Consider the following 14,980-nt stretch of genomic DNA (forward strand, 5'->3'; position numbering starts at 1 on the left):
GTGTCACAGTGGGGTACAGCACTGGTGGGTACGGGTCTGTTGCTGTGTAACAGCGGGGTACAGCACTGGTGGGCAGGGTCTGTCGCTGTGTAACAGCGGGGTACAGCACTGGTGGGCACGGGTCTGTTGCTGTGTAACAGTGGGGTACAGCACTGGTGGGCACATGTCTGTTGCTGTGTAACAGTGGGGTACTGCCCTGGTGGGCACGGGTCTGTCGCTGTGTAACAGCGGGGTACAGCACTGGTGGGTACGGGTCTGTTGCTGTGTAACAGCGGGGTACAGCACTGGTGGGGACGGGTCTCTTGCTGTGTAACAGCGGGGTACAGCACTGGTGGGCACGGGTCTGTCGCTGTGTAACAGCGGGGTACAGCACTGGTGGGCACGGGTCTGTTGCTGTGTAACAGCGGGGTACAGCACTGGTGGGCACGGGTCTGTCGCTGTGTAACAGTGGGGTACAGCACTGGTGGGCACGGGTCTGTCGCCGTGTAACAGCGGGGTACAGCACTGGTGGGCAAGGGTCTTTTGCTGTGTAACAGTGGGGTACAGCACTGGTGGGCACGGGTCTGTTGTTGTGTAACAGTGGGGTACAGCACTGGTGGGTACGTGTCTGTTGCTGTGCAACAGCGGGGTGCAGCTCTGGTGGGCACGGGTCTGTTGCTGTGGAACAGTGGGGTATAGCACTGGTGGGCACGGGTCTGTTGCTGTGTAACAGCGGGGTGCAGCGCTGGTGGGCACGGGTCTGTCGCTGTGTAACAGTGGGGTACCGCACTGGTGGGCACGGGTCTATTGCTGTGCAACAGTGGGGTACAGCAATGGTGGGCACTGGTCTGTTGCTGTGTACAGTGGGGTACAGCACTGGTGGGCACGGGTCTGTCGCTGTGTAACGGTGGGGTATAGCACTGGTGGGAACGGGTCTGTCGCTGTGTAACAGCGGGGTACAGCACTGGTGGGCAAGGGTCTGTCGCTGTGCAACAGCGGGGTGCAGCACTGGTGGGCACGGGTCTGTCGCTGTGTAACAGAGGGGTACATCACTGGTGGGCACGGGTCTGTCGCTGTGTAACAGCGGGGTACAGCACTGGTGTGCACTGGTCTGTCGCTGTGTAACAGCAGGGTACAGCACTGGTGGGCACGGGTCTGTTGCTGTGTAACAGCGGGGTACAGCACTGGTGGGCACGGGTCTGTTGCTGTGTAACAGCGGGGTACAGCACTGGTGGGCACGGGTCTGTTGCTGTGTAACAGCGGGGTACAGCACTGGTGGGCACGGGTCTGTAGTTGTGCAACAGTGGGGTACAGCACTGGTGGGCACGGGTCTTTCGCTGTGCAACAGTGGGGTACAGCACTGGTGGGCACGGGTCTTTTGCTTTGTAACAGCGGGATACAGCACTGGTGGGCACGGGTCTGTCGCTGTGTAACACCGGGGTATCGCACTGGTGTGCACGGGTCTGTTGCTGTGTAACAGCGGGGTACAGCACTGGTGGGCACGGGTCTGTTGCTGTGTAACAGTGGGGTACAGCACTGGTGGGCACGGGTCTGTTGCTGTGTAACAGCGGGGTACAGCACTGGTGGGCACGGGTCTGTTGCTGTGTAACAGCGGGGTACAGCACTGGTGGGTGCGGGTCTGTTGCTGTGTAACAGCAGGGTACAGCACTGGTGAGCACGGGTCTGTTGCTGTGTAACAGCGGGGTACAGCACTGGTGGGCACGGGTCTGTCGCTGTTTCACAGTGGGGTACGGCACTAGTGTGCACGGGTTTGTCGCCTTGTCACAGCGGGGTACAGCACTGGTGGGTACTGGTCTGTTGCTGTGTAACAGCGGGGTACAGCACTGGTGGGTACTGGTCTGTTGCTGTGTAACAGCGGGGTACAGCACTGGTGGGTACTGGTCTGTCGCCGTGTGACAGCGGGGTATAGCACTGGTGGGCACGGGTTTGTCGCCGTGTAACAGCGGGGTACAGCACTGGTGGGTACTTGTCTGTCGCCGTGCAACAGCGGGGTACAGCACTGGTGGGTACTGGTCTGTCGCCGTGTAACAGCGGGGTACAGCACTGGTGGGCACGGGTCTGTCGCTGTGTAACAGTGGGGTACAGCACTGGTGGGCACGGGTCTTTCGCTTTGTAACAGCGGGATACAGCACTGGTGGGCACGGGTCTGTCGCTGTGTAACACCGGGGTATAGCACTGGTGGGCACGGGTCTGTTGCTGTGTAACAGCGGGGTATCGCACTGGTGTGCACGGGTCTGTTGCTGTGTAACAGTGGGGTACAGCACTGGTGGGCACGGGTCTGTTGCTGTGTAACAGTGGGGTATAGCACTGGTGGGCACGGGTCTGTTGCTGTGTAACAGCGGGGTACAGCACTGGTGGGCGCGGGTCTGTTGCTGTGTAACAGCGGGGTACAGCACTGGTGGGTGCGGGTCTGTTGCTGTGTAACAGCAGGGTACAGCACTGGTGAGCACGGGTCTGTTGCTGTGTAACAGCGGGGTACAGCACTGGTGGGCACGGGTCTGTCGCTGTTTCACAGTGGGGTACGGCACTAGTGTGCACGGGTTTGTCGCCTTGTCACAGCGGGGTACAGCACTGGTGGGTACTGGTCTGTTGCTGTGTAACAGCGGGGTACAGCACTGGTGGGTACTGGTCTGTTGCTGTGTAACAGCGGGGTACAGCACTGGTGGGTACTGGTCTGTCGCCGTGTGACAGCGGGGTATAGCACTGGTGGGCACGGGTTTGTCGCCGTGTAACAGCGGGGTACAGCACTGGTGGGTACTTGTCTGTCGCCGTGCAACAGCGGGGTACAGCACTGGTGGGTACTGGTCTGTCGCCGTGTAACAGCGGGGTACAGCACTGGTGGGCACGGGTCTGTCGCTGTGTAACGGTGGGGTATAGCACTGGTGGGAACGGGTCTGTCGCTGTGTAACAGCGGGGTACAGCACTGGTGGGCAAGGGTCTGTCGCTGTGCAACAGCGGGGTGCAGCACTGGTGGGCACGGGTCTGTCGCCGTGTAACAGCGGGGTACAGCACTGGTGGGTATGGGTCTGTCACTGAGCTCGGAGCAGCTTGAGGTCATGCATTAAGATGATCACTCTGACAGTTTGGTGGCACAAGATTAAATTCTTGTGGCTCATGTAAGTTTTCCCGTTTTGTGCAATTGTTATTGAATGTTAAATAATGCTGATGACAACATTGGCATTGTGTTTACATCCCATTCCGTTTACTTGAATGAACTTTGCAAGCAAATTGTAGCAAGGTATCGAACCCCTGAGAAGCAACGTAGAAAAGAAATGTGTTAACATACGATCTATGAGGTGACAGATTATTACATTTAGCCTGCGCATTTTTATGAGAAGTGCTTCAAGCTCTTCCAATCTAGCAAGTCTTTATTGTGAATCCAAACGTGTTCCAGGGGACAAGGCTGAGCTCTCACTGCATTCACAAGCTTTGAATGATTTTATGAGAGCTGGATAACAACTCATGCTCCAGCTATTGCGAGTCCAGGTCCAAATATCTATTCCGATTATTTATTTTATGGAGGCATTTTTTTTACATGTGACGTCTGATGAAATGTGGCTCTCCAGGAACTGCTGCAAAGTCGTCCGATAGCTTCGGGTTATGATTTTGAATTTGATATTTGAACTTAGTGGGCGAGTTGTGTTAGCTCCTTTCCTGGAAGAAGATTAGCTCATAGAGTAGACCATCCTGCGGGGGAGCAAGGAGCTCTAAGCCGGCTGGATCAGTCCTGATTTGTAGACACACCCGAGCTGATGGTGAGTCTCAGAAAGTGCCACTGATAGGGTACAGAGAATCATGTTGAAATCTCTACTCCTCCCACTCCCTTCGAAGTGAATCAAAATGTGGCAAAACATATATATTTAATACAAGCTGGCAAAAAGAAACAGGTTAAAAACCGAACGTGTGTCTGACTCATGGTCTGTAGGCTCGAAAGGTGTATTTGATCCTGGGATCCAATCTGCCTCAATCACCTCAGCTCTCAGTTGCTGTGGACCATTAAATGGGTTGGGCAGCACGCGTTTTGGATCGGGACAGGAAAATGCTCGATATCCAATCAAGATGTTGAATGCTATCTGTTTGCTTTAGGGGCAACCTTCACCCTGATTTGAGACATTAGACGGTCTACTTTAAACATTTTCGTTCTAGACAGCTATAGATGAGGGACAACTGAATTTACAGCTCCAATGATGTTGAGGTGAATAATTGCTCCCCTCTGCTTTCATCAGCTAGAGAGCACAGTTTGACTGACATTCCAATGGCCATCTTTATTGTGACATTGTATTGAGGAACTTGCTTTCCCCTGTCAATGTTGTCAACATGGAACTCATGTCTCCTATTACCATATTGGACATTCCTGTTTGCAGTGTTAGGGGATTGCAGGGAGTTGTAAGACGAGAGGATGTTTGGGAAGTGTTATGAACAGTATTTGGACTCAAAGTGGCTGGTATCAAGGATAGATGGTCTCCATCATCCATAATTGCTCCAAAGTCAATCTGAGTGTGCTCAAGTTCTAAAGAGTCGATGGAATTAAACATTTGATTGGTCTCTGGGTAAATTGTTGAGTGCAGCTTCATGGGATCCACTCTTGCCATCATCTGCTGTTGTTGAATCACACAGTTTATTTGCGGTGAATCTATTTGCATAGAGCTTGCCATTTGCTTTCTTAAATTAGACCTTCCTTGTTGCATTTGCACCTGGCCAGAGAAAAACAAGCTTCCATCTTCTGGTGACACTTGGTGGCACTGTATTGACGGAAGATTTATTGGCCTTTCTAGACTTGCTTCTGCTGATTTATGACCAGGACCTGTGTGGGATGGACCTAATACGTACTCTTGATGAGGTGTAAGGCTGCTCTGTCTGCTTAGAGGCTTTTGTGCTGGAGGAGGATGGGGCACCATCCTAGGACTGAAGCATTGACCACTTGGGCTCATCAACATCTTTGGTTGGATTTGACTTTCCTGAGAAGATGGACTTAATACATTTGGTTGACTTTGGCAGTTCATATAACTTAGACCCATACAAGGCTGACTTTGTGTTCTGAAGCTGTGAGGAGAAGGGCTGTGCATTGCTTGGGATGGACTGATCTCTGCACTGTCAATATTGATTGCCATTGGTGTTTCGGCACTTTCATTCTTTTGTTGTTGGCCCCACATGAGGGCCTGCTGTGATTGGATGTAGTTCCTCACCATCATCTCTTTGACCTGCATCATTGGTGTATGGGCTCCAGTCCATCTTCCTTCCCGCAATGGGGAGCTGAGCATACTTGAGTTCATAGCTGCATCAAAGCAGGAATGCTGCAAGCTATCTGTTTGTTCCCGGTAGTCACGACTCATTCCACCTGGACTGGGCAGCATTTGTTTGGATTGGTTGAAATCTTGCTGGGGTGCCATTGTTTGCTTCATGTTTTGGTACAGGTTTGACATTGTTGCTGACTGGTGGAATTGCTGCTCAGGTTTGATTTGCTGTTGGTATCCAGGGTGGATCCTCTGGCTGTTGGTAAAGATATTCTGTTGATTCAGGGGATTTTGAATCATGTTCGCATTCTGTTGGATAAAGGCCACGGGCTGATGGGAAGATTGTGGACTCTGGTTGACCTGCTTAAGGCACTGGCTGGGGTGTGATTGGCTTGGCTGAAGACTGTGCTGGTTGGGAATCTCAGTGGGGGCAATATCCATGCTTCCTGAGCTGACTTCATTCCACTGAATGGGCGTATTGTTTTCATGAGGACATAGCTGTCCCCGGTTATGGAATTGAGTGTTACGTTGACTTATCTGACACTGATTTACATTGTAGTGCTGTTGTGCCACATTGCTGCCCATCATACCCTGTTGGATAGTATTGATTTGTGTGTTTTCCAGATTTCTATTGGAGTTGCCATAGATATTTTGATTATGCATGTCCACGTGACCGTGAAACCCTTGTGTTTGGTTGTTACAAACTTGATCATTTAAGGAAGACATGTTGGTCTCCCGATGGTTCATGTACTGCACCGTGCCCTCAGGCAACCCCAAACTGGCTTGATTGGATGTGTCCATAGCCACGGCTTCCATGAGGACATTTTCAGTAATGCTTGGTGGCCGAGGAGAATAGATGTGGCTGTGGAGGTTTGTTTCAGAACCTGCAAAATGTTGCAGGTTATTGTTCCTCCTTACCATGGCGGCAGGGTTGATGTTGCTGAGACTATTAAACCGTTGTACTTTCGGCACTGATTGTGGGTCAGTAGCCATCCGCACAGGGTCACTCGCTCGTCTCATGTTGATACCAGGGATGTTATGTGGTCTCAGCACACTCGTCCCATAGCCATGAAACCCGCTCTCACTGTTTCGACATGGTAGACCATGAGGTGGGAACACAGGCATGACAGGGCTGGAGTGATCACTCTGAAAGGACAGCCTGGCATTCCTGCCCATCTGTTCCACGTTTGGCAAAGGTGTTGGTGGTGGCCCACCTGTGGCTGCAGCGTACTTGGCTTTGAGTCGGTACTGCTGGGCTGGCGACAGCCCCAGGAGCGCGGCACACCGGCCGATCTCTCCGCATCTCTGCAAAGGGTCATGAGAGGCGGAGTCGTATGACTCAGCAGATCCGCCATTGTTAGCATGGCCCGCTACCAGAGAGACCTCACTGGATCGCCGACTCGACAGGTAAGGAGAAATGGCGGATGACCTTCGACTGACTGTGTACGCCGAGCTGATGGTGCTGCTGGTGCTGTTCCGCCGTTCAGTAAGCCAGCCCCTTACTGTGGGATCTTTTGCTGATAATTCCATGATTCGGTGACCAGGTAGAACCGACGATCCACACATGGAGATTTCGCCAAGAGAACCTACGAGGCAGAAGGGAAGACAGTTCACGGTACAACTGACAAAACACACAGATTTCCCATAAGATAACTGCAAATACGGCTAATTTTAATTTGGTGCTCCTTTGATTGTTAATAATTTAGCCTTCTTTTCCTCACCAATTCTCCCTCCTCTCCTCCGATGAAGAAGCTAGCTGATCTTGATTGGCTGTAACAACCGCGGCTAAGGAGGTGAAGGGTCAAACACATGTCTGTCCTTCATCAGTATCCAGCAAGCCCTGCCCTCTGTGTGTGTGTGTGTGTGTGTGTGTGTGTGTGTGTCTCAGGTGAGGACAGAATGAGGCTTTTGATGGCACATCCTCCCCTCCCCATAGTTCAGTAGCTCACTGGCACTCACTGTCATGGCAATTTAGATGAGGTTCAGGAGATCTGGGACTTAGCATTGCTGCTGACTCTTGTTTGCAGTTGATTGGACTGAGGAGACATGAGAGGAAAGTTTGGGATAACAATAGAGGCTGTTTACCCTTGGATAAATGTTAGAGTCAAGATTTTCCCCCACTGCGCTTGCTAGCCTCTGATTTTTTTTGCCCATTCATTTGAAAGGGTGAAAAATTGTCTTTGGCCAACACAGAAGCAAAAGGTCCCGGTCTAGCTGTCTACTGTTCCACAGGAATCAGTGAATCTACAAAGTTCATTCCATTTCCCCCCTCCCACTGAGGTGGGTTTGCTCACCGTTGCCCTGTATTAAGGGAAGTTTCACCCCTCGTGATGGTGGCGTAGGGTTACGCATCTGCTTCAGCTTTCCGATTTTCAAGTTGGCCAGTCGTTGCAGCGCTGTGACGTTCCTCTGCAGCCCAACATCCATCATCCCTGAATGAATAGTGGAATCCACAGAGGGAACATCTTCAATGTTTGTCAGATCCTCAAAGCTGCCCCCGCCATTTGCGTTCGTCTCTACTCCACTGTCGTTGTTGTTGGTGCTTCCCTGGAGTGAAGTTTCACTGCTGCTGGACGACTGGCCTCCAGGGCTGGGCTGGAACTTCTTAACAAAAGAAAAGGAGAAGACTCTGGTTTATATGCATTTCCCCCTTCTCACCGTCTCCTTTTGAAATAAAGCTTAATTCCTCCATCCCCACAACCACGCAACATTCTGAATGTGCCAAGACCTTTCTGGCCTACTTTCACCATTGGCCCAAGCTATGTGCTGTTGCCTCAGCCATATAAGCTTCTTGTAGGGGCATGGGAAAGCATGGCCCACAATGTCACTGTCTCCCTGTCTTGTGGGTAAGTGCCTGGCCTCTACCCGGCCCCTACCTCTAACAGCAGTGCCCAACATAATGATCATGGTGATGTGCAGCAGCCTGGTTTCTACTATTTTTTATTGCCTTGTGGGATGTGGGTCTCACTGCCAAGGCCAGCATTTATTGCCCATCCCCAATTGCCCTTGAGAAGGTGGTGGTGAGCTGCCTTCTTGAACCGCTGCAGTCCATGTGAGGTAGGTACATCCACAGTGCTGTTTGAAAGGGAATTCCAGGATTTTGACCCAGCGACAGTGAAGGAATGGTGATATATTTCCACGTCAAGATGGCGTGTGACTTGGAGGGGAACTTGCAGGTGGTGGTGTTCCCATGCATCTGCTGCTCTTGTCCTTCTAGTTGGTAGAGGTTGCGGGTTTGGCAGGTGCTGTCTAAGGAGCCTTGATGCATTGCTGCAGTGCATCTTGTAGATGGTACACACTGCTGCCACTGTGCGTCGGTGGTGGAGGGAGTGAATGTTTGTAGATGGTGTGCCAATCCAGCGGGCTGCTTTGTCCTGGATGGTGTCGAGCTTCTTGAGTGTTGTTGGAGCTGCACCCATCCAGGCAAGCGGAGAGTATTCCATCACACTCCTGACTTGTGCCTTGTAGATGGTGGACAGGCTTTGGGGAGTCAGGAGGTGAGTTACTTGCCGCAGGATTCCTAGCCTCTGAGCTGCTCTTGTAGCCACAGTATTTATGTGGCTGGTCCAGTTCAGTTTCTGGTCAATGGTAACCCACAGGATGTTGATAGTGGGGGATTCAGCGATCGTAATGCCATTGACTGTCAAGGGGAAATGGTTAGATTCTCTCTTGTTGGAGATGGTCATTGCCTAGCACTTGTGTGGCGCGAATGTTACCTGCCACTTATCAGCCCAGCGTGGATATTGTCCAGATCTTGCTGCATTTCTACACAGACTGCTTCAGTATCTGAGGAGTCACGAATGGTGCGGAACATTGTGATTGAAGGAAGGTCATTGATGAAGCAGCTGAAGATGGTTGGGCCTAGGACACTACCCTGAGGAACTCCTGCAGTGATGTCCTAAGGTGAGATGATTGACCTCCAACAACTACAACCATCTTCCTTTGCGCTAGGTATGACTCCAACCAGTGGAGAGTTTTCCCCGATTCCCATTGACCTCAGTTTTGCTAGGGCTCCTTGATGCCATACTCGGTCAAATGCTGTCAAGGGCAGTCACTCTCACCTCACCTCTTGAGTTCAGCTCTTTTGTCCATGTTTGAACCAAGGCTGGAATGAGGTCAGGAGCTGAGTGGCCCTGGCGGAACCCAAACTGAGCGTCAGTGCAGAGGTTATTGCTAAGCCAGTGCTGCTTGATGGCACTGTTGATGACACCTTCCATCACTTTACTGATGAACATTTGAGATACATTACAGCAGAAGATTATTCATCTGCCAGAATCACTCTTGTACATTATGATTAGCAGTGTCCACTTCAAGGGGTGGACACTAAGAAGGCAACTTGGTGGCACCATACATTGGTATTCCAGGGGAACTGAACTGGATACTGCAAAGGCTATGGGCCCTGACAGCATTCCAACAATAGTACTGAAGACTTGTGCTCCAGAACTTGCCACGCCCCTAGCCAAGCTGTTCCAGTACAGCTACAACACTGGCATCTACCCAGCAATGTGGAAAATTGCCCAGGTATGTCCTGTACACAAAAAGCAGGACAAGTCCAACCCGGCCAATTGCCGCCCCATCAGTCAACTGTCAATCATCAGTAAAGTGATGGAAGGTGTCATTGACAGTGATATCAAGTGGCTCTTGCTCAGCAATAACCTGCTCAGTGATAATATAAAAGCAAAATACTGCAGAAGCTGGAAATCTGAAATAAAAACAGAAAGTGCAGAAAATATTCAGCAGGTCTGGCCGCATCTGTGGAGAGAGAAGCAGAGTTAACGTTTCAGGTCAGTGGACCCTTCATCAGAACTGGCAAAGGTTAGAAATATAATAGGTTTTAAGCAAATAAAGCAGGGGTGGGGGAGAAGTGAACAAAAGGGACGAAAGTGAACAAATAGGACAGAGGGCCAGAGAGATTAACTGACAAGGAGCTCAGCAATACTCAGTTTGGGTTCCACCAGGGCCACTCAGCTCCTGACTTCATTACAGCCTTGGTCCAAGCATAGACAGAAGAGCTGAATTCCAGAGGTGAGGTGAGAATGACTGCCCTTGACATCAAGGCAGCATTTGACCGAGTATGGCATCAAAGAGCCCGAGCAAAACTGGAGTCAATGGGAATCAAGGGGAAAACCCTTTCGCTGGCTGGACTCATACCTAGCACAAAGGAAGATGGTTGTGGTTGTTGGAGGTCAATCATCTGAGCTCCAGGACATCACTGCAGGAGTTCCTCAGGGTAGTGTCCTGGGCCCAAACATCTTCAGCTGCTTCATCAATGACCTTCCTTCAATCATAAGGTCAGAAGTGAGGATGTTCACTGATGATTGCACAATGTTCAGCACCTACCACCTGATCACCACCACCTGCAAGTTCCCCTCCAAGTCACACACCATCCTGACTTGGAACTATATCGTCGTTCCTTCACTGTCGCTGGGTTAAAATCCTGGAACTCCCTTCCGAACAGCATTGTGGGTGTACCTACCCCACATGGACTGCAGCGGTTCAAGGAGGCAGCTCACCACCACCTTCTCAAGGGCAATTAGGGATGGACAATAAATGCTGGTCTGGCCAGTGATGCCCACATCCCTGAATGAATAAAAAAATGTTGCTCTTCATTGGCTGCATAGAGGCTATATTTAACAACGAGGTGTGCGTATGTCCGAGGTTTTAATGCTCTGGCATCGTTCATGAAAAGCGATCACTTCTGTGAGATACCAGGCACCTTTTAGCACCCCATCGAACCACGGCCCAGAATGAGTCACCACCTTCAGATGAGGAAGGCAGAGCCTGTCCCAGCGTGCAGTTCATTTCCTGTATTGAAGAAAGTACCTCTCTCCAGAGCTCTTTCTTGAGGTGCTTTTTCACAATTGTAACAGGTAATGATCCAAGTCTATGTGTCTTCTACTTCCTCTCACTCCTGTTGTTCCACTCCTCTGTAAACTGCACCAACCTGCAATGCAGAACTCTCTATACTGATGTGTTTCAGCTGCAAATTGCAACCTGGGTTTAACGTAAGAGGAGATCAGGAAGATTTACCCCCGAGGCAGATTTACCCCTCAGGCAGTTGCAGGATTTTGCCCTGAATGCCTTCATTTTCTTACCATGGTAGTGTCGGGCACCATTAACTTTCCCTGCATGAAGTTTTCCATCTTTTTATTATCATTGCTGCTGCCTTCCTCATGGTGAATTTCCCCATCCAGTCCCAGTGAAGGCCTCACTCCGTCCTGTGTAGTAGTAGCCCTCACATTAACATCACCACGTTGCTTTTTGGTTACGTGCGCCTCGGGACCATGCACAGTCTTAACATGTTTTCTTAATGAGCTGGGATCTGTGTAGCGCTTGGTGCAGCATGGAATCTTACAAACATAAGGTTTCTGTTGAATGAATGAACAATGTGATTAGTTTTCAGTCAGGGGGAGGGGGTGGGGGGAGAGGGGTTGGGGAGGAGGGCAGGGGGAGGATTGGTGGGAGGGGGGGGAGCCAAATCAGAGTTGATTCACACTTCGAGCCCCTCAGGAAGCCAAAATCCTGCTCTGTAAGTTTGGCCACAGCCAAGCAATCAGCATTGAGGTGTTGTTGGAAATGCTAGCACAGAAGTGACAATACCAATAGAGTCATAGAGTCAAATAAAGTGTCAAATTCCTATGAAGATGTGCATACAGTAGAGGTTGTTATGATCTGAAACAAAATGGAGCTTCTGGGTCTATCACTGAACCGTTAAGTTAATTCTCAATAGGTTTAATGCTGTCAGTCAAATCAAAAGAAAACCTTTGGTTGTCAGCTTGTTACAGGTCACGACTGGATGTGATGTTGTTTAGTTAAGTCCAACTTTTTCACCTTTTGCCAGTTGACCAGAATCAGTAGCTGAACCAATCGGACTGAGAATTAACAACGTTTCAGTGATAGACCCAGAAGCTCCATTTTGTTTCAGATCATAACAACCTCTGCTGTACACACACACTTACACACCTCGCTGCTGATTGCTTGGTGGGAGTTCCCAATAAGTCGAAAATAGTTTGAATGTTTAGCCAGATGCTTATGGGAGCCTGTCTCAGGGGTGTAATTAGCCTCATGCAAGTCTTGGATCTGGCAGCACCAGTGCAGGACTGGCCCTTCCCAGGCTGGCTCAGGAGGAGCTCCAGGGTTTGATTGAATTTTAAAATCCGCAGGGTGTAGGAAGGCAGACAGTCACCCACAACTGATGTGCTGCTTTTGGGGGCCTTTTAAACTTTCAATCCCCTCCCTCCCACACACACACACTCTTTCTTACCACATACACACACTTTCATATTCTCAGACACTCGCACTCTCACATGCTCTCTCACACTTTCTAACACTCTCACTCACACAGTCTTGCTCACACCCACACTCTCCCCCACTCTCACACACTCTCTCTTTCACACACACACACATGCTCTCACACTCTCACTTTCTCTCACTCTCTTACACACGCTGTCACACGCACTCGCGCACACGCACTCGCGCACACGCACTCGTGCACTCGCACACTCTCACACCATCACAATGTTGAATGCTGGGATCACATTGGCATTCCTTGCATCCAGCGTTGCCATGACATTAATGATGGAAAATGCAACATTGAACAGCACAATTTAAATCTGCCTATCCATATTTGAGCAGATGTTGTCAATGGCTGTTGTCCTTTTATTCCACCTTCTTCTGATGTGCAGAACAGCTTTTATAGGGAAATACAGGTCAGTGTGAGATGTGAGCGTGGGTCAGGGATAGGGCTAGAATATATCGGCCGGATTCTTCATCCTGTGCTCACACCAGCTGTGAGGAACCACAACTTCTACCTTTATTAGTTTTTTCATATCATTACTTTCAAAGAATGCAAACCAAATTTTCAGTCATCGTGTAGAGGGTGAGTTCAGGGAATGTATATAAGATTGTTTTCTCGATCAGTATGTCGAGGAACCAACTAGGGAACAGATTATGTTGAATCTAGTATTGTGTAATGAGGAAGGGTTAATTAATAAGCTTGTAGTAAAGGAGCCTCTGGGGAAGAGTGACCATAATATGATAGAATGTTAAATTTAGTTTGAAAGTGGTTGAGTTAAGTCTGAAACTAGATTCTTAAATTTAAACAAAGCAAACTATGTAGGTATGAGGGGCAAGTTGGCCAAGGTAGATTGGGAAACTACATTAAAAGATATAATGGTGGACAAACAATACCTCGCATTTAAAGAATTAATACATGATTTGCAACAATTATACATTCCCTTATGGCACAAAAGACCCACAGATAAACTGTCCAACTGTGGTTAACAAGAGGGGTAAAGATAGTATTACATCAAAAGAAGAGGCTTACAATGTTGCCAAAAAGAATAATAAGACTGAGCATTAGAAGAATTTTAGTATTCAGCAAAGAAGGACCAAGAAATTGATTAAGAAAGAGAAAAGGGAATTTGAGCATAGACTAGCAGGAGACATAAAAACAGATTGTAAAAGTTTTGATTTATTCGCTCATGGGATGTGGATGTTGCTGGCTAGGCCAGCATATTGCCCATCCCTAATTGCCCTTGAGAAGGTGGTGGTGAGCTGCCATCTTGAACCGCTGCAGTCCTTGGGGTGTTTGGGAGTGCCAGGATCTTGACCCAGCGACAGTGAAGGAACGGCGATATAGTTCCAAGTCAGGATGGTGTGTGACTTGGAGGGGAACTTGCAGGTGGTGGTGTTCCCATGCGTCTGCTGCTCTTGCCCTTCTAGGTGGTAGAGGTCGCGGGTTTGGAAGATGTTGTCAAAGGAATGTTGGTAAGTTGCTGCAGTGCATCTTGTAGAATGTACACACTGCTGCCACTGTGCGTCGGTGATGGAGGGAGTGAATGTTTAAGGTGGTGGAAGGGGTGCTGATCAAGAGGGCTGCTTTGTCCTGGATGGTGTCGAGCTTCTTGAGTGTTGTTGGAGCTGCACCCATCCAGGCAAGTGGAGAGTATTCCATCACACTCCTGACTTGTGCCTTGTAGATGGTGGACAGGCTTTAGGGAGTCAGGAGGTGAGTTACTCGCCGCAGGATTCCCAGCCTCTGACCTGCTCTTGTCGCCACAGCATTTATGTGGCTGGTCCAGTTCAGTTTCTGGTCAATGGTGACCCCCAAGATGTTGATGATGGGGGATTCAATGATGGTAATGCTGTTGAATATCAAGGGGAGATGGTTAGAATCTCTGTTGTTGGAGATGGTCATTTCCTGGCACTTGCATGGCGTGAATGTTACTTGCCACTTATCAGTCCAAGGCTGAATGTTGTTCAGGTCTTGCAGCATCTGGACATGAACTGCTTCAGTATCTGAGGAGTCGCCAATAGTACTGAACATTCTGCAATCATCAGCAAATTTCTGACCTTATGATGGAGCGAAGGTCAATGATGAAGCAGCTGAAGATGGTTGGGCCTCGGACACTACCTTGAGGAACTCCTGCAGTGATGTCCTGAGACTGAGATGATTGACCTCCAACAACCACAACCATCTTCCTTTCTACTGGGTATGACCCCAATCAGTGAAGTGTTTTCCCTCTGGTTCCCATTGACTTCAGTTTTGCTAGGGCTCCTTGATGCCACACTCAGTTAAATGCAGCTTTGCTGTCAAGGGCAGTCACTCACACCTCACCTCTTGAGTTCAGTTCTTTTGTCCATGTTTGAACCAAGGCTGTAATGAGGTCAGGAGCTGAGTGGCCCTGGTGGAACCCAAACTGAGTGTCACTGAGCAGGTTATTGCTGAATAAGTGCTGCTTGAT

General features: G+C 49.6%; 1 protein-coding gene across 1 annotated transcript in view; it reads right to left on the reverse strand.

Moving 5' to 3' along the window:
- Positions 1-4,124: 4,124 nt before the first annotated feature.
- gli1 (GLI family zinc finger 1) overlaps positions 4,125-14,980 on the reverse strand; it is a 44,903-nt gene continuing 34,047 nt past the window's right edge. The window contains exons 11-13 of the mRNA XM_068024807.1: positions 11,330-11,602; positions 7,529-7,838; positions 4,125-6,820 (exon numbers count right to left, since the gene is read on the reverse strand). Coding sequence (XP_067880908.1) covers positions 4,266-6,820; positions 7,529-7,838; positions 11,330-11,602 — 3,138 coding nt within the window. The 3' untranslated portion in view covers positions 4,125-4,265. The remainder of the gene's footprint in view (positions 6,821-7,528; positions 7,839-11,329; positions 11,603-14,980) is intronic.

Source organism: Heterodontus francisci, chromosome X (assembly GCF_036365525.1).
Source record: "Heterodontus francisci isolate sHetFra1 chromosome X, sHetFra1.hap1, whole genome shotgun sequence".
In the NCBI taxonomy this organism is placed as follows: Eukaryota; Metazoa; Chordata; class Chondrichthyes; order Heterodontiformes; family Heterodontidae; genus Heterodontus; species Heterodontus francisci.